The 19749-nt window shown below is 36.6% G+C and overlaps 1 protein-coding gene across 2 annotated transcripts; it reads left to right on the top strand.

The window, feature by feature from the left end:
• The first annotated feature begins 170 nt into the window (after nt 1-170).
• Nucleotides 171-19518, top strand: LOC117917981. Of its 2 annotated transcripts, none has more exons than XM_034834484.1 (12): nt 171-246; nt 361-1711; nt 11268-11275; nt 12803-12978; nt 13476-13536; nt 13643-13741; nt 14619-14713; nt 15037-15150; nt 16497-16564; nt 16877-16987; nt 17434-17671; nt 19157-19518. In XM_034834484.1, the coding sequence occupies exons 2-12, from the start codon at nt 384-386 to the stop codon at nt 19265-19267; spliced, it is 2409 nt and encodes an 802-aa protein (XP_034690375.1). In that variant the 5' UTR covers nt 171-246; nt 361-383; the 3' UTR covers nt 19268-19518. The 2 variants fall into 2 exon arrangements, with proteins under 2 accessions (XP_034690375.1, XP_034690374.1); XM_034834483.1 differs by having other exon boundaries at nt 12797-12978.
• Nucleotides 19519-19749: the final 231 nt, after the last annotated feature.

Below are 19749 nucleotides of genomic sequence, written 5' to 3'. Positions count from 1 at the left end.
TTATAAAATATTGGAGATAAAAGTTATAGGGCCTTGATTTGATCAATTTTATTGGATTTATACATTTACTTTGACTAAGGTCCAACACGACAAGGTCCATGGAACCGGGTCGGGTCAACCCCGGTTCGGCTAGTGCCCTAGCGCCAATATATGGTTTCATAGTTGAAGACAAAAGAAGAGGCACACACAGCTGAGAAATTGTGAAATTCTCTCTTAACATTGCCTACTACACAGAGCCATTGCCAGGTATTTTTCTCCCTTCTTCTCTTCAATACAATTTCTCACTACCATTTAGGGTTTCAATTCTGCCGATAATCAATAAATTCGATGTGTTTTTTTTTTTTTTTTGCTTTCCCCCAGTCTTTTGTTGAATTTAATTAAGCATGAGTGGTGTTCCCAAGAGGCCTCACGATGAGGTCGGTGGTAGCGGCGGCGGTGCTGCTGCTGCTGCTGGGCATTCCTCCGGTGCTTCTAAGTATCCGCATGAAGATTCCGGCAATGCATTTGCTGGGAAATTGAACCCATCGTCGTCTTCAGCACCAGTTCCATCTTCGGTGGTTGCTAATGAATATCATTCCCATCCTCCGCATTCGCATAATCATTCGACTTTTGAATTGGGTCCTGGCCCCAAGATCCCTCGCCCCGAACTACGGGATTCGGATAAGAGATCGCCACTTATATCGATGTACAGAATGCAGGATTCACAGCATTCGGATCATCCTGGTGGTGGTTCGGATGCAAAGGGTGATCCTGCCAAGGGGGAGAGGGATTCGCAAAAGGGTTTCGAGAGTAGGGGTGAAGATGGTATTAGTACTAACAGCAATAAAGAAGTGAAATTTGACGGTGATTCGAAGATGGAGAAGGAGGGTTTTGGTTCGGGAAATGTTAGTCATTTAAATTGGAAAGAATCCAAGGAGTATCATCGAGGGAAACGTTATTCGGAAACCCCAGGCGGGAATGTAGACCCCTGGGTTATGTCACGGCCTAATTTGCATGGTACAGGTGAGGTGGGAAAGGAGAGTCTGGCCCCTGCGGATGACAGGGAGTACCTGGAAACGCATGAGGCTGTTGGGGAAAATAAGGTTGATTTGAAGGTCGAGGATAAGTTCAAGGACAAGGACAGGAAGAGGAAAGATGCAAAGCATAGGGATTGGGGGGAAAGGGATAAGGAGAGGAGTGATCGCCGGAATAACAACTTGCAAGTAGGTAATAGCAGTGGTGAGGGTAAAGATTTGAGTAGGGAAGAAAGAGAAGCAGAGAGGTGGGAGAGAGAGAGGAAGGATGTCTCAAAAGACAAAGAAAGGCCAAAAGAGAGGGAAAAGGATCATAGTAAGAGAGAAGCATGGAATGGAGTGGAGAAAGATGGTCTGCATAGTGACAAAGAAGTGGTCGATGGATCTGTGAGAATGTCTGAGCAGGAAAGTCCAGCTTCGGAGCAAAAGAAACAAAAAGAATTTGATGGCTGGAAGAATGTTGATAGGGAAGCTAGGGATAGAAGAAAAGAAAGGGATGCTGATGCAGAAGGTGATAGACCTGAAAAACGCAGTAGGGTTTATGACAGAGAGTCAGATGATGGTTGTGCAGATGTTGAAGGGGGTACAGACAGGGAAAGAGAAGTTTTCAATCATGGAGTTCATCGTAAGAGGATGCTTCGCCCGAGGGGAAGTCCTCAAATGGCAAATCGTAGGTCTCGTGCTCAGGATGTCGAAGGGTATGTCTTATTATATTTCTTTGTTTCTGGTATTAAATGCAAGTATATCTCGAATATTGATTAATTTGCATCATTTCATATGTCCATATGCACTTATGCTCAGGATCCATGTTATAACCTTAAACTTACTAATATTGTTAAACTAAGTGTCTTGTTTTGCCTGAGTAGGTTTTGTGATTGTGTTTCTACATGTGTCTCCTCAGAGTCACCAGTTTTTTGCCCTTCAATATATAAGTGTCTGAACCGTGGAGTGATTGTTAAGCATCAGGAAATGCGTATCAATGCGTAGGTTATATGAGGTGCCTGTAAAAAGTAACATAAGGCAATTTTATTTATTTGAAGACTGACGTCACTTGTCTCTCTTTTTTTTTTTTGTAAACTTAAGTGATGTTTAAGGTATGATCTAATTTCTTTAAATTACTTTGAATTACCAATCACTACTTTTTGTTGAATATTTGATTCATTATCTAAAATATTTCTCCCTGTGTCGATGTTGGTGGTAGAGATCCTTGGGACGCTGAAAACATTGTTTATGAATCCATGTGTCTAGTATTCTCGAGAATGCGGAGTATTATTGAAATCGAGTTATGGTTTGTATATGATGACGGGGATGGGAATCATGCCTGCATAGGAATCCTATGTGGATAGCTCCATATCCTCCTTTTGTAGTCTATTGTCTACATACATTGATCTTGGATGGAAATATCACTCTTATATTTGCTCTTATTTAATATCTTGTCCAGTTTAATGTGCTTCAGTATGTCTTCTATATAGAAGCAACATTCTCTTCACTACTATAAAATATCAAATATGACATAACAGTGTAATCCTATACCAAAGCTAGAGGATATTTGAACTTTATGTCCTTGTTTTATTATGAGATTTTCACCCTTCTTGTTTTTTATTTGTTTATTTATTTATTTTTATTTTTTTATTGACAAGCAAACAAAAAACTACGATAAAAGCGCCTAACACAAAGGGGGCACACCCATGTGCATAGGGGGTATTCAAGAGGCGCCAAACAAGGAGCATCAAATTCCCTATGAAGAAACCAAATAAGCTGAACTAGGTATCTACAATTCAAATTCTCAATGAACTCCAATACTGTAAAATTTTCCATATCCAAAAGGGCTCTTGACTATTCATTTAATGAAGGTCTCCTTGTAGCCTTTCCTCTGAAAGTTCTTCACCATTAAAAAAACAACTGTGTTGGTCTATCCATATGCATTAGAACATACAGAGGAGCCAAATGCCAAACTTCCTTTCACCACTTATTTAGTCTCCAAAACTTTCAACCCAACAAAAGATCTTTTAGTGAGAAAGGAAATACCCACTTCAATCTAAAAATGTAATGTTCAACGACATGACCTACAACTATCTGGATCTATCACAATGAATTAAATATGATTGGCTAATTCTTCATTGGATTTACCAAGGCTACATCTTTTAACTAGTGTCCAACCCCTTCTGATAAATCATACTTTTGGTTTTTCATATATTGCACAGAATGGTAATGCACCTCGTTATCCAGAAAAAATCTTTTATCAATAACCTTAACCATTTTCTGATTATTAAAAAAAAACCCTTAGTTGCCAAGTAAAAATACAATAGCAACAAACATTGAGATGGATCTTTAGAATTCCAAAATGGTTGAGAAGAATGTTTAAAAATTCTTAATCTTATATGATTGGGATTATATAATTTTAAAGATGCCATCTCTAGTTTGGGTTGTTGATTTGAAAAGTTAGAATTGGTTCTTATTGAAGAAAAGAAATGGAAAGCATTAATTATGAATTTATTAGATTTGTCTTGAAAATTTCTAATCAAAGAATGTTTTGTGAGAATAAAGGAGCCTAGACAAATACAGATAAGAAACTCCCCACTTTATAAATGGTGCAATTATGTATTGAATCACCACAGCTTTTAGTTTTGCCTTCTCCTTTATTTTTGTCTTGTATGGCAATTGAGGAAAAATGGATTGGATAGGTGAAGTCTCATGTTCCATTGTCATGGTTCTTAATGTTGGTTAATGGGGCTTATAAAGGTTCTTCAAGAGTTCTAAGGGGTTTCTGTTAGGGGATCTTCTATTTCGTTTTCTATTTACTTTCATCATGATGAGAGTGTACAATAGGTTGGATAATTCAATGGCAGTTCAAGGCTTTTAAGTTGGTTTAAGCATTGGGGAGTGGATTGAGATATTTTGTAAATGTTTTTTTTTCTTAGATAACCGGGAAACCTCACCATGGTAGGGCCTTTTGGCCCCACCCATGGTTTTCAATCCTTGAGGAGCTTGACTTCACTCGCCATAGCCAACTCCGGGTGATTTATGGATTTCTAATGGTAGGAGGAAATGGTTGCTATTATGGCAAGCTCTTCAAATGCTCATAGATGTGGATATTTGTTTATGGGGAATGTCAAGGTTCTTCTACCCATCTTAGAATGGGAACAATCACTTGATAAGCTGACTGAAGGGGAGGTCACCTTGGGCATGACAAAGTGGGAGGTTACCCTCCACTCATAAAAGTGGGTGATCACTCTACAATCTTTGCTTCTTAGCCCATTGGACTTCTTGCCTCATTAAGGGGATACGGTGAATGACCATCTCCACACCCCTCTAACAAAAGAGGTTGGAAAGAACATCACCACACCGAGGTTATTACCTACACTTTACTTGAGAAGGTGCCTACTAGCGGAATGCACTAGATGCTTCATGCTTGGTCGAGTTGGAACTAGGACATGGGAAAGCCAATGGCCTTGGTGCACCTCGGTGATAGTCACAAGTTGCCTCATCATCAAATACGTAGGATGGTTTGAAGATTGATTTGATGGCTAGAGCAGGAGGCTCGTTGATACCAGAACATCTTGCACATTATCAAGCTCGTTTTGGCTGCATGCGAGAAAGAATCAACACAATCAGTGGGACATGCTGCATCTTTTTATGAAAAAGGGCTACCATATGCCACTCCATTGGCTCATGGGTGCCATCCAGTTTCCATTTTTGGAAATTGAAATGATGGAATTTCAAAGTATTGTGCTGTGCTGTGTTGGTTTGTTTTGTTTTGCTTTTGGATATGCAAATAAGAAAAAAATTACTAAAGGTGTCAAACAAGGCACAACCTAGTAACAAAGCAATTTTAAGTTGCTCATTCCAAGACCTTTTCACTTTGTAAATGATCTTCACTTTTGGAAATGTGAGATATAACTTCTTCACATTTCTTGAGAGGATTCGGTTTGGATAAAGAAATTTGATAAGTGGTTTTTGAAAAATGTGCCCCTCACCCACCCTTTGTTTTGTTTCCTTTTTGAAACAAAGATTTATATCAACACATTTTTTAACAATTTAAGAGAAATTTGTTTTGTTTTATTTCATAAGTGGTTTTTGAATTAATCAAAGTTAAATCATTTTAAGCGAAGAGGAAGGGAAAAAGATTGAAAGAGTTTAGGATGTGGAAGGTCTTGTCTCGATTGGATATGAGATTATGAATTAGAAAATTGAAAATGTTTAGAAGGGGATTAATTCATGTTCTATGGTTACTATCTTTGAATGAGGGGGATTCATAGGAAATTGATGGTCTTGTTTGGTATCCCTTTTGGTCTCTATTTAGAAAATTTTTGAAAACACATATCGGGTCCCTCAATTTTTTTTAATAACTGCTCCTAACCATTCACAATAATTGTTGTCAACATATTGCCCCTTCATGTCTCTTTCTATCTCTATCCTATGCAAGTGTAATCCATAAAATATTTATGTGCACTTCAACATTTTGAAATGACCTAATTTTATTTATCTCCTTTTGGTATAAGAAACAAATTCCATAATTTAGCAATAAGCCATGGTTGTAATAATTATGTTTTCACTTATCATCTGTTTAAATTGTTAATTGTGCCATTAAATCATACAATCGACAAATGGAGCCTCAAATGTAAATGATATAAATGTCAAATTATTTTAGACAATTTAGAAGGAAAGAAAATGAAGAGCGTTGGAAAATGTGGAGCAGCCGGTTCAATATTTGAAGAGCTCCTTCATTAGAAGCTTGTCATTGTGGGTTAGGATGTACATAGCAAAAAGATCAATATCTTTAATTGATTTTGTAGATTGGGTAGGATTTAGCTAAGGGAGGGAGTAGTTTTTTGTGTTTTCTTGCCTCTAGGCTTTGCCTTTCTTTATCCATTATATACGATCTATGTGCCTTGCTGTATAGTTTTTTGAAGCTATCAATATATTTGTTTACTTTTCAAAAAAGAAAAAAAAAAAAAGAAAAAGAAAAAGAACAAGAAAAAGAAAAATTGATTTCTTTGTGACATATATGGGTGTTACCTTGAATTGAACAATTTCATTGTATGCCACAATAGTCTTGTTTTGGGTGAATAAGAAAGAAATAGGCCCTTGGAAATTTGATTGGTGGCTTTGCCATATATTTATTCTGAAATCAATTTTTTTTTTTTAGAGATATAATATTGAAAGTGCCAAAAGGGGCGCACAAAGGTACACATGATCTATACAATGACTGCCAAAAAACGCTAAAAAAAGGGACGGAAAAACAAAAGATACTCCCTCTCTCAAATTGCACCCATCCAATCAATGAAATCAAATATGGATAACAATCTTTCTCCTATAAGCAGCTTGGACCAAGAAATTTATTTTGCATCAAAGTTGGCGTGCTCATTCTATGAATTCCTTGCTTAGCTAGTTACATCTTGGATATGTTTGTGAAGTAGGGAGCCAAACATTTGAACCCTTTTGTGGGGGATTTGCTACTTGCTTTAGTAATTATTTTCTAATCCCTTTACTCCATAGGGCCTTCTCCAATAGGGGTGGTTCTATCAAATGACCTAGCCTCCCTTAGCTCTTCCACCGTTCGGGCTCCCTTTCCTCCCTATGCTCCTACCACAATTTACTCCTACAACCCTTTTGCTAGACAGTCTATGTCAGTAACACCATCCTCCCCGCCAGTTGTATTGGTGGGTTGTCCCTTGGCATTTTGTTAGGGTATGGATTATGGAAACAAACGTAGTTAAATGGGACAACAAGGGTGTTGTAACTACTTTCAAATATGCAATGACCTAAACTTTCTAGAGTATATGGTTTTTTTCTACTTTTGATCAAGTTTATGATGGTCTATGAGGGGAAACTTTTCTTATCCTTCTATGTACTTATTTTATGGCAATGGAATGTTTGTTTCTTACAAGTTCCATTTCATTACGTATAATGGATGAGAGCTGACAAGTATACAAGCGGATATTACTCTAAACACCTCAAGTTAAAGACCTACTTCATTATATAAATGAGTGTGTGTGTGTGTATGTGTGTTAAAAACTTCTTCATGGTACACCTTTCCATGTGAACAAATGAAGGAAGTGATGGACGAAAGCATGTGAGAGTCCAAGGATGCTACTAGTAATGTTTAATAGTAAAATGAGTTGAAAAAATAATGACAATCATGAGCTATGGGAGTTTTTCAAATGTATCTTATGTCGTATTTCTATAGAAAGTTAGAAATAGAGTTATAAGATATTTTAATGACAAGATGATTTTATAAGCTTGGGGGGCAACTTAAAGCATCACGAACAACAAAAAAATGCTTAACATGCTTTTAGGAGTGAAATAATTTAAAACTTCAATAAAAAAACAGTCTTACAATCATTTGCATGTGTTTAGTCTTTTGTTAACTTTGAAAGAAATTAGAAAAAATAAAAAGGAAAATGTGGGTGTAGGAGATTAGTGCTAAGTCTTGCAACTTACAATGATAAGATGATAGTTGTGAAAGAAGTTTTTAAATTTCCTTGATGGTACTCTTCTAAAGGAGATTTGGTTGTATAAAACACAAGTTTGATGTGGATGGAATTAGGTATGACCTAACCATGTGTGAAAATGGTCTATGCATATCTTGATGTATTGGAAATGTTGTGCACAATGTTTCTTTTTTGTTAGTGTGTATGGGAGTACTCTCCCCCTAAGGAGATTTGATCCTTCAATAATGTATCTTTTCTTATTGTGTGTGGGTGCTCTTCCGAAGGAGATCTAGCTATATTTGACATGTGTTGAATGCAGATGGAACAAGATATGGACCGACCATGTGTCAGATATGGTCTATGCATATGTTAATATGTGTTGGAATTGTTGTGCATTTATCCTACAATAACTTTTCTTCCTTTTTTGGTGGTTTTCCTTTCTTATGATAGGGGTGTGTGTGTGAGAGAGAGAGAGAAAGTGAGAGAGATATGGACTCTATAATCGATTTGAAGAGGAGAGTGATAAAGATGGACTCTATGATTGATCCAAAGAAAAGGGAGAGAGAGATGGACTCTTTTATTGATTTGAAGCAGTCATGGGCTCTTCAAAGGCGAAAGAGAAGCTTCTCAGCACCTTGTTTGTCTTGGATCACTCCAGAGCTTCTTTCTCTCGAGTAAAACATTTTTCTCATTTTTATTTTTGGTTTTTTTACAATTTTTTTTATTGATTTTGAAAAGAAAAAGAGTATTGGATCTCTCCATGACATCTTTGTCTTAAGTAAAACATTTTTCTCATTTTTTTTTTTTTTTCTTTATAAAGATTCTCATTTCATTTGAAGATTGGGTTTAGATCTAGTCAATTTTGATGGTTGTTTGCAACGAAGGCAAAGCTAGATGGGGATTGATGGTGTTTTTAGAGATCACTAGATTGATCTTTTTCAATAATGTTTGTTTGCTAGGGGATCTGTGGTAGATGGGGATTGATGGTGTTTTTAGAGACTACAATGGTTGTGGGTGATTAAAGCTTTCAAAGTCATCAAATTCTAGGTTAGCTATTGATGCTTGCATTTTAGCTTGGGGAAGGGAGGATGCTTTAGATGCAATTGCTTGCATTTGGCTACTCTTATTCTTAGATGCTTAGGTTGCCAACTAGGTAGCAGATCATTGGCAAAACAAGAAGCCTCATTGTTAGAGGCATCTATTATGACCTTCCTTCCCTTTGAGTATTCGTCTATGACTATTTAGGGATGTGGAGTTGTTGGACTAAAGCAAATTTTCGCAATTTGATGGTTGTTTGCTAGGGAATTGAGGCAAGATGAGGATCAATGGTGTTTTTAGATATCACAATGAGACTAGGATTAGAGCTTTCAAAGTCACCTAATTTTGGTTTGGCCATTGATATTGACATTTTATCTTGGAGGACAGGGGTATTGGGATGCATTACTTGGATTTGGCTACTCTTATCTTAGATGCTTAGATCTACTCACAGGCACCTTATCATTGGAAAGCCGAGAAGCCTCACCGTTAGAGGCATCTATTAGTTCATTTCTTTCCCCTTGAGTGTTTGTTCTAGGACTTTTAGGGATGTGGAGCAATTGGGTCAAGCTTTGGGAGAGTCTTTCCTTAGATCTCTATCTCTATTTAAATGGTCTATTGACTCTTTACAAATTCTGAACCCTTCTATCTTGGATTTAATTCATTATATTAGGATGGTTAGTTCCTTGTGGGAATTTTTGTTCTCCCTTCATTTTTAGATGCCCTCTATATACTTCCTACGTACTAGGGTTACATCCCCCCTTTTTAGTTAGACATCTTTTAGTATATTCTTATCCTTGGTTTATAAAAAAAATGGTCTTGGTCTTTGGATCCCTTGCTGGATCTAATGGCAGTTTAGGTTAAAGCTTTCTCTTGGTCCTTTGTCTAATTTGCAATCCTATTTCTTTTGATGAATTAATGAATTATTTGTTTCTTACAACCCAACCCCGCCACCTCAAATCGTATCTTCTATAAGGAAAAAGAAAACATTCTCCTGGATTTCAACCTTTTGGGCATGTGATCATCTTTGAAGCTGATGATGATTAGCCATTGTTCAAGAAATGATGTGGTAAGAATAGCGACATATGACCTAGAATCTCATCATCTTAATTTGACCAAATTTTTTTGACATCGGATGTTGTCTCTTTGGTTTCATGTGATGGTTCATCTGGTTCTTTAATTTTTTTTTCTATTCGATGATCTAGATATGTTTTTAGCAAGTTATGGATTGAAAGGGATTGTGGTGACAATCTGTATTATGCCTCCTTGTTTACATATGTGTTTCTATTTAATGGTTTCCTTTTTTATTTGATAGGCAATAAAACAGACTATTTGAAAAGGTGCTTAACAAAAAGGAAGGGTGCAACCCATGTACACATGTATACAAGCAGTGCGAAAAACAACTTAGGACACTGCTAATCTAACTAATTCCCTTCCTGTCTATAGAGTTTCAAGAAAGGCAACAAATTATAGCCCATATCCCTGCTTTACCACCAAAGTAAGGATTTGAGAATTTCAGTTCCACAGAAAACCATTTCAGATCTTCAAATGTCTTTTTATTGCACTAATTCCATGCAACCAAAAGATGCACAAGAGAACCATCCTCCAAGTTGCCTTGCACTTAGATCCCCAAATGAACCATGTTGAGTAAGAAGAACATTTCAAACCAGGTGGGGAAACACCTAGGCAATGCTAAAAGATGACAACAATCACCCATAGGGGCTGTAGCTTCCAGATCTTCATTACAGAATAACCTATTCATGAAGCTCCAACCTCTTTTGATGAGTTGGTCTAAAGTTGAGATCCCCCCCCCGCCCCCCCCCCCAAAAAAAAAAAAGAAAGAAAAGAAAAGAAAAAGACCCACAGCAAGGAATCCACTGTTGGCATCTCTGTCTCTAAAATGTTCCTTCTGAACCTGGGATTCCAGTTGCTCCCATCCCAGAAATCTGCCACCCAAGCATCCTTGTGAACCACCATGATGACAAGCTCCACAAAATGATCCTTTAAAGGAGTCTCCTCTGATCAAGGGTCATCCCAAAATCTTATGGTCATTCCAAATAGAGGGCCTTGTCCTTGAGGAAAAAATATAAGCCCACGCTTCCTAATGGCTTTCCAAAAGTTTAAGCCATATGCTTCCCTGTCTATTGTAGAACACCATCCCCTCTCCATTTCCCATACTTCCCTGCTATCATCTTTCCCCTTAGGTGATTTCATTTCTTGAGTAGTCTTGTGGAGTTTATAAAGCCAAAAGTAAACAGGGCTGTTATAACAGGTATTAGAATTAATTTTTGTATGTTTATTGACATATCTTATGTCTTTCCTTGTTTAATAGTTAATTTTGATTTCAAGAGTAACTTTATTAGATATGATTTATTTTTTAGAAATTTTTTATTGAATTTACATGGAAGGTCACTAATGGCAGCTGAAGCTGGAAACAAATGGTGTTTCTTTTGGAGTGTTGAATAATAATTTTAATTTACTGATACGGTCAATTTTAGAATCCTTTTCACTTGCATTCCTTGAATTTATAAGGAAGGCCACTGTATCCATCTGGAGTTGGGTGAGTAGTGTTTCTCTTTTGAGTTTCAAATAATCATTTACTTTATTATAGATGGTCATTTTAGAGAAATATTCACTTGCCTGGAAGCATCTGAATTTTGGCTTGTCCCTGTCCCATTTTAAGAATTGAATACTCATAGTTTCAATGTGATGTAATTTGTTCTTTGGCTTCTAATGGTAAAGCACATTCTAATTTTCTCTCTCTGTATTTTCTTTTGCATTGCAGGTCTCAAGGTAATCTATTGCATTCTATTTCATTGAGTTGGAACTTTTACACTTCCTGAAAACAAGATGAACCTGTGCACTGGTGCAAAGATCCTTTTTCTTGAGAGAAATTACTTTAGTTTGCAAAATTCCATTCATCCTGATTTTTTATTTTTTTTATTTATTTGCAGCAATATTGTTTGCTCCTTCCCCCCCCCTTATTTCTGATACTGGTATTGTATTTTGATTGGTGTGAAGTGGAACTTATACCCCTTGTGTTGTCTTGATGTGATTGAGAGGCTATATTTTATATATGAACATTACAAAAATTATAGCACTTCATATCTCATGATTTTTCTTTGACCTATTAAAAATAATAATAATAATAATAATCTCGTGATTTTCATCAATGAAACGTTGGTGCCTTTTCAGTGGTAACTATGAATAGGATAGTCACCATGAAAGGAATGAATGTGGGGCAGGGAATTCTGTGTGTTTAACATTTAACTTTATTTTGTGTGGAACTTTATTTATCTCTGTGCTATCTAGGGCCATATCTTCTATTTGTATTTGCTATCTAGGTGCATTTTTTGTGCCTACTTTAACCCCCATATATTTGTCTCCCTTTCCCTGGAGCACCTTGAACCTAAACCATGCCAGCAGATTGTCATCCTTTGAGTGGGGTTGAGGCTGGTTGTTGGAATAGCCAATTGAATTCTTATTTTGAGGTGCTGGGGGTAAACTCCCAGTAGAGTGGATTTGTCCTAGCTCAATGGGGACTGTCTTCAATTGTGCTTAAGGAATGTGTTTGTGCACTTTGTTTGTAAGGGTGTGGTGGTGGTGGTTTTCTTCTTTTCCCTTTTTTTTTTCTGATGAGGGTGTGGGGAGGTGTGTGAATAGGAAGTTGATAGTTTGGTAGGAAAAGTGTCTTCATCCTGCCTTTTATTGCAAGGATAATCTCTTATGTGGGACTAAAGAAAATAAGCTCCACAATGGCTCACTTCTTATAGATTTCCTATTTGATTGCCTCTGGTTTCTTCTTTGGGTGGTGGGATGCTTAAAAATAACTTTTATTAGGAAGAATTCAGACTAATGGCCACAATGCAATAAATCATTTGATTTTTGGCATACCTTTGCTCGGTGTTGACATCCATGGATTATGGTCCATACAATGTGTAAGAGTGTGGAATGTATCCCATTTGAAGGACAAGAACCATCAATTTTTAATGAAAAGAAGACCAATAGCACTTACGGAATGTGACCTGACATTGAGAAGGGATCAAGTCGAAAAAATATTTTTGATACAGCAACTTAGACCTTAAAGATCTATAGAAATCCATAAAACATCTTATTACTTGTCATGAAATTTGAGAAGTCTGGCCTGTTGGTGTTTTCCCATACCCCCCCTCCTTTTTGTGTTTGTTGTAACATATGCTTTGTATGGTCTTGAAGGATGATTTAATGCTTTAGGCCCATATTGGACATCATAAAGTTAGGTACTGTGTGGTTCCTTGGCAGGCTTTTTATATTTGAAACCTACTAATGTTTCAGTTGCAGGTAAACCTGAAGTATCCACTGTTGTTTATAAAGTCGGTGAATGCATGCAAGAACTGATAAAATTGTGGAAGGAATATGAATCATCTCAAGCTGATAAAAATGGTGAAAGCTCTTCTAATGGTCCTACTTTAGAAATCCGAATACCAGCTGAGCATGTTACTGCTACGAATCGCCAAGTAAGATCAACCTCAGAAAATTTCTTGTGGTTGTACAGACAATGATGACTTTTGGTTTAGTTGCTTTATGAAGTTTGAAAGTAATTCTGCAAATTGCCTTGCCACTAGGGGGAAAGGTGGGTTTAGGACTCAACTAACTTGATTAGACATGTGGGTTCATGTATGACAGAAATAATCTATTTAAAAGTTACAAGAGATTACATTTAATCAACATAACATGGTCAGATTCGTGGTCACCTTGACTGTTGTGGCTTGGACTCTCACTTTAAACCCTAGTATGGTGTTCCTAAACCCATCACTGTATGGATCAGTCAGGTCAGGTCTGGTTACTGGACTGATAGGCTGAGTTGTCATCCTCAGTTACTTGAAATGGTGGAGCTGTAGGGGTTACACCATTTGGTTGCCTTGCAAACCTGCCTCTTAAACCTCAACCACTTACTTGCTCCTTGAATCCTTACTGTTTGAATCCTCTTAAGTGCTTTGTGCTTCATGTACAGGTCAGAGGCGGCCAATTATGGGGGACAGATATATACACTGATGACTCAGATCTTGTTGCTGGTATGTGGTGTTACAAAGGAGAGTCTAGAGCTTATACTGCATTTGTAGATGATAGAACTTAGTGGTATGCCATAACTTATATTAATGCTGCATTATTGTCTTTCAGTTCTCATGCATACGGGCTATTGTCGCCCAACGGCTTCTCCTCCTCCACCTGCTATTCAGGAGCTACGTGCTACCATCCAGGTGCTACCTCCACAAGATTGTAAGTTTGCATTAAATTGATATTTCTGTCTTAGGCCCATGCTAATAAATTATAAATTAGGCCCATGTTAACAAATTATACATTAGTTTTACTAGAAATATTAACTTTAATGTGGTATGTGTGCTTGGTGTATTCTTATCTGCAGTTCAACAGAGCCATGCCCTTCTTGTTCTTGGAACACATGGTCATGTTTTGTCTAGATTTGAAAAAGGAGAATGGAGTTTTAGATTTAGAATATAATTGTTAGATGATTTTGATGGCCAATATTGTAGTGCAAAGTTTTACTTCAGGTTAAGCTCTGGCCACTCCTGAAGTTTCTTTAATTTTTGGTGTAAGACAATGCTTGACATCTCCACATTGTACTTCATCGACAGTTTTGCAAGGAGCCATAGATGTGAGTGATGCAGTTTTCACTAATACTTGTCACACACAGGATAATATACTATATTGCATTGAAAGAATGATGGTTTGCTTATCAAAAAACAATATATTGCAACAATAGAAACTTTAGGAGATAGAAGTATTTGACCAACAGGGTCCAGTAGGTGATAATTCTTCTCGGTAGTCTTTTTTTGTGCTGTGAAGGAGGTAGGTTCTTCTTACCCTTATATCCTAATGTCTTACTCCATTGACAGTTCATCAGTTATTCTTTTCATGGAACTCTGAAAATGTTCTTTAGTTGCTTAATAGTTCTGGCCACTGTTTGGCCAAATCATTACACCTGGGTACTGATGAAACTCATTTCTTTACTTCCGGTGAATTGTGTGAGCATTTTGTAAGTTGGGTTTTATTTTTTCCTTATTATTGCAGTTGGGGTTATTCTATGTTGCTCATTGTACTTGATTCATGTGTAACACGTTAACTTTTCTTGTTCTAGGCTACATTTCTACACTGAGAAACAATGTCCGATCCCGTGCTTGGGGGGCTGCAATTGGTTGTAGCTACCGTGTCGAACGGTGCTGCATTGTGAAGGTGATAAACACCTCTAGTTGAGTTACTTTTTCTCCATGTCATAAGTTTCAAGTATTTAATAGTGAATTTCAGAGTGTCATCAGTGCCTCTAACCATACATGGTGATGGCTGTATAGAATATTGACAAATTCTAGGACTTGATAACTTTATTTTTATCTCATAATGGTTTTCTTTTTCCATTGTGCATCCTAAAGAATATTCTATTGGATTTAATGTGCCCTTTCCTTGAATAATCATGATCTAGGTACCTATCTGTTTTCTGTTAGTCGTTATTAATGCTTCATTCTTTTTGCTTCCTTTTTTTCTTTTTTCTTTTTCTCTAGAAAGGAGGCGGGACCATTGGTCTTGAACCTTGTCTAACACATACATCAACTGTGGAGCCTACTCTTGCTCCAGTGGCTGTTGAGCGTACAATGACTACAAGGGCAGCTGCTTCGGTATTACATCATATATTTTATCAAAATCATCTTTTGCTATGTGTACTTGCGAATTTTCTTTCTCCTTTGTCTCCAACATTCTTTGTCCTGGGTTTGTACGTTTTCTCTTTAACAGACATTTACAGGCTGCAATAATAGGTGTGGGTTGGATGGGCTTGGTTCACAAAACCCTTGTCGCTTTCTCTTAGCTAATTCAAGGGGCAACTCATTGGACTATCTAGGAATATTCATGATTTGATGTTAAGAGAATGCCTTTTTTATGACAAGCGAGGGTGCATTTAGGAGTTAGCTCATTGTCATTATTTGATTTTATTGTCTGGTTGGGTTGTAAGTGGGCAAGGGTGTTGTTTTTGTGGCTTTAGGCGCCTTGTATACATTGTGCATTCTTTTGCATGCCTTTTGATAGGCGCTTATAACACAACTGCTTTTACCTATCAAAAAAGAAAAGCTTGATTTGATAAATGTGCATAGAGTAGATCATAGAATAGTCTGGTGTCATGGTGTGAATGAAATGATTGTGATCATATTCTGTTTGGAGCTTATAGAATGATCCTAGTTTTCTGGATTGAAGGTTTGGAGCCTAAGAGTCCCTTCTAATATCTTTTCACTTGCTTTGGTGACTTTGAATGAATATTTGACATTGGATCACTTGTTCAAAAGGAATTGGGTTATTCCTTGTAGGTGTATTGAGCTTTTGTTGTCAAATGTCATATTTAGACTAGGTTGGTGGACCTCTTTATTAATTGTCAAATGGCATTGGAGTTTTGAGCTTTCGTTGTCTCTTCTCTCCCCCCTTTTTCTTGCGGTAAAGCTATACATATAAAATGCAAAATCTAGACTAGGTTTGTCTTTCATTTTTGAAAGAAAAATATGAACTGGCTCGGTATCTGAAGCTGGTTCTTGGTTCATAATTTCTTCAATCATTGCATGGCACTCAGGCTATTCTTCTTGTGGTTTTGAACCTCAAAATGATGCTAAAGTAGTAATTCTGCAGCACTCAGACTATTCTGCCTGAGGATTTGAACCTCAAAAAGATGCAAAAGTATTAATTTTGCTCCCTATTAGACAAAATAATATGGAGAGAACTGAAAGCATGATTGCGAAAGATAGTCTCAATATTGTATGTTTTGTTTTAAACTTTAACATTCTTAGTGCAAAACTAAATAGCTTTTGGGAGACTTGCTATTATTATTTATACATTAACTATCCGGTTGCTAATTTTTCTCCTAGATACATTCATACTTTAGTAATCACGTGGATTTTATTAATCATGTTAGTATTGTTTTATCTATTTATTTGTTATTATAAATGATAATCATCTTCTTTGATGGTGTTTTGTTCTTCAGAATGCGTTGCGGCAACAAAGATTTGTACGAGAAGTCACAATACAGTACAACTTATGTAATGAACCTTGGTATGCTTCAAATTTCTTTGGGTAGCTTATTGCTCCTTTAATTCGTAAGTAGAGGATTTTTGGAAGCAAATGGAAGGCATTGAGAGTTTTTCCACCAAATTAATTTTCTAGCAACCAAATTGAATGTGCAAGAGATGGCGTTGAATGAGAGGTAGAGCAAAAGAGATGAGACTAGGAGAAGAGAACTACCCATTATTCTGAAACTTTCAATTGATAGCAAGGACTAACATTTGATGTTTTATGGGTTCCTTTGATTCTATCTTTTAAATGAATGGCGTTCTCGTCAATTTTCATGCTTGCAAAAATGTACAGGATTAAATACAGCATAAGCATTGTTGCTGACAAAGGCCTAAAGAAGCCCCTTTATACATCTGCACGCTTGAAGAAGGGAGAAGTTTTGTATTTAGAAACACATTCCCGCAGGTATTCACTTTATTGACATTGAGTGAGATTAGCATGACTGGTGGCTCTTCTTTTGTACCTTAGATCTAAGTTCCCATTTTTCCATGGAATGAGATCATATTTCTTTTGTAGTTAAATTCATGTCTATATTCACCTTTTAAGGCCTGCATTGTGCACATTATTTTCTGAATCTTTATTTATTTTTTGTTATTTTTTTCTGTTCTCATATCTCCCTATTGTCCAAAACATAACTGTAGCAAGTTTTTTTTTTTTTTCTTCCTGTTTTTATCTGAAAATATACAATATCTTTTAAAAAAATTGATATTATTTTCTACTAGCTGTCCTGTCAGCACTTTGACAGACTACAACGGTGTAATCACTGCAAGTTCATGCTAATGATATTATTGAAGTTTGATGAACCTCTATGTAATGTCTTTTTGCTTTCTAATCTTTGGGATTGTCTGAAGGTATGAACTGTGTTTTATTGGAGAGAAGATGGTCAAAGCTACAACAGCATTGCATGGACATGAAACAGAGACAGAGAAATCTCAGACTCATAGCTTGCATTCAACAAATGGTGAACGAAATTCAACTGATGGTGATAACATTATGATTGATGTATTCCGCTGGTCTCGTTGTAAGAGGGCCCTTCCCCAAAAAGTCATGCGTTCACTGGGAATCCCACTGCCCCTCGAACATTTAGAGGTACTTCGTCTCCTCTATTCCATTCTGGATCTATCCCGTATCCTTAGCACACAGATAAATTGTTTTGTTATTCTGAAAACTTTCCGTACTAACTTTTTATTGGGAAAAGATAATTCTTTCAAGTTTTTCATTCACATAGAAAGAGGTTTATATCTCCTATGGTTTTATTTCAAGTGTACATGACAGATTCCTCTCCCAGTTACTATTTATCTGGCTCCTATCTGGGTGGGCCTATAAACCTAGGAGATTTCTCAGTTAATATTTCTTGGAATGATTAGTTTGAATTTTATATTTTACTTAGCTTATATTTCACACCAATCCATTTGTTTGGCTACCATTGAGTTATAGCTGAAGACTTCACAGGAAATTATTCTGATTCCATAAAAGTATGTAGTTCTTTTTTCACCCCTATTTCTTTTTTTGGGTTGTTGGTCGGGGACAGTGGAAAGGGGGATATCATGTTCTTGAAGTATGCTTTAGGCCATAGTTTGAAGGGCAGCAATGGTTGACATGATCATGTTTTGGGATGATAATGAACAGTGTTTTGATCAAGACTAAAGTGGATTTAAGTTGTATTCTGGTCTATATCTAGGTGCATGATTTGGCAGTTCCTCCTGTGCTGCCTAAGTTTGGTGTTGGGCCAAATTCTACTCTTATGAGTCTGGGATATGGCATGTGAACAGTGTTTTTTTTAATATGAGCAATGGAAGAATGCGGTTCTCATTTGTCAACAACTTACACAGTCCTGGTTAGATCTTTTGATTTAACCAAATGAGTGGTTATATCTCCAAATGAGTGGTTTATATACCTTATGGGTGTCATACCATAGGAATGTTTGCAGTTTGTTCCTATAAATTGGCAATTGAATTGTTTTATGGTGAAATGCTGTGCTGGAGTTAATGGTTAAGCATGTTGAAATTAAATTGAAAGTTTTGATGGAAGTCTTTTCAGAGACTTCAGAGAAAACCCTGAGGAAATTGTAAAGCACTAAAATTCTGGTAACTGTCATATTTCCATCCATTACCGGCTAGGATGATAAAAAGGTTGTAATGTAAAGCAACATTTGAAAAGAAATTTTTAAGAAATGTTTATAAATTATTATGGGAGAACTCTTGAGAAAAATAATTAGATGGAGACCTGATTCTACGTAGCAGCTAAGATTGTACTAGGGGAAGAAACGCGTTTACACAATTTTTATATAATTTGTGGGATGAGCAGCTTATTTTTCTTCACAAGTTATTTCAACTGGATGAGAAAAATATTGGGATGTCTAATAAGTGTATTGCTCTGAAAAACAGCAGTTGGACAGGAGTCATAAACAGCAGTTGTAAATTTTATCAATTAGTGGGTTGTTTTTTTTTTTAAAGTGATCTGTTATGCTGAGATACCAAATATCCAAATGGCGATGATCTATTCATAAAACTTAAATATGCGCCTGGTAATCCATTCTGAATCAGTGCCTTGGATCTTTTTTTGGTTGAACAGGTCTTGGAGGAGAATCTCGACTGGGAGGATGTGCAGTGGTCCCAAACTGGCGTTTGTATAGCTGGAAAGGAATATGCGCTTGCTCGAGTTCATTTCCTATCTCCAAATTAGCATAGACCCTTGGTGTTTCTTTTTCCCTACAATACAATGTTTGTGCAAATAACCCATCCCATTTGGCGCTGTTTTTTTGGTGTTGCTAGGCTAATAGCTGTTCCTGTTTTATGAATGCTCACTTACTAGGACAGTAGTAGGGAAACTTTGGAGGATGTACAAATATTTAGATTATAAATGTTATGGGTTAAGTTATGTAAATTAGATCTGCTGTTTAATTTGTTATTATGAAATGAATGTTGTTCCTACAACCCTCTCTGATTTTTGTGTTTTTATGATACGTATGACATACAACCTTTCAACCAAATCTCAAACTGCATGATATGCCCAGAAGACATTCATGCTTGTCATGGTTTTGGTTTTGAATCTTTAATTATAATCATTTTGATGTGATTTTTAGGTTTCAAACAATGTATACAAAATCTTTGCTCTTTTGTTAGAGGAGGGAAGGCTGTTAAGGCTACATACATAATAAACCGAAG

The sequence above is a fragment of the Vitis riparia genome, chromosome 7, assembly GCF_004353265.1.
Source record: "Vitis riparia cultivar Riparia Gloire de Montpellier isolate 1030 chromosome 7, EGFV_Vit.rip_1.0, whole genome shotgun sequence".
NCBI classification, from domain to species: Eukaryota; Viridiplantae; Streptophyta; class Magnoliopsida; order Vitales; family Vitaceae; genus Vitis; species Vitis riparia.
Note: the sequence above shows the minus strand (reverse complement) of the source record. Positions and strands in the feature narration are given on the sequence as shown.

Excerpts from the sequence above, each read along its gene's own strand:
- LOC117917981 (XM_034834483.1), top strand. The coding sequence starts at position 384 with ATGAGTGGTGTTCCCAAGAGGCCTCACGATGAGGTCGGTGGTAGCGGC. Across the intron at positions 16,565-16,876 it reads AACTTATGTAATGAACCTTG|GATTAAATACAGCATAAGCA; the intron begins GTATGCTTCAAA and ends AAAAATGTACAG. Across the intron at positions 17,672-19,156 it reads TGCCCCTCGAACATTTAGAG|GTCTTGGAGGAGAATCTCGA; the intron begins GTACTTCGTCTC and ends TTGGTTGAACAG.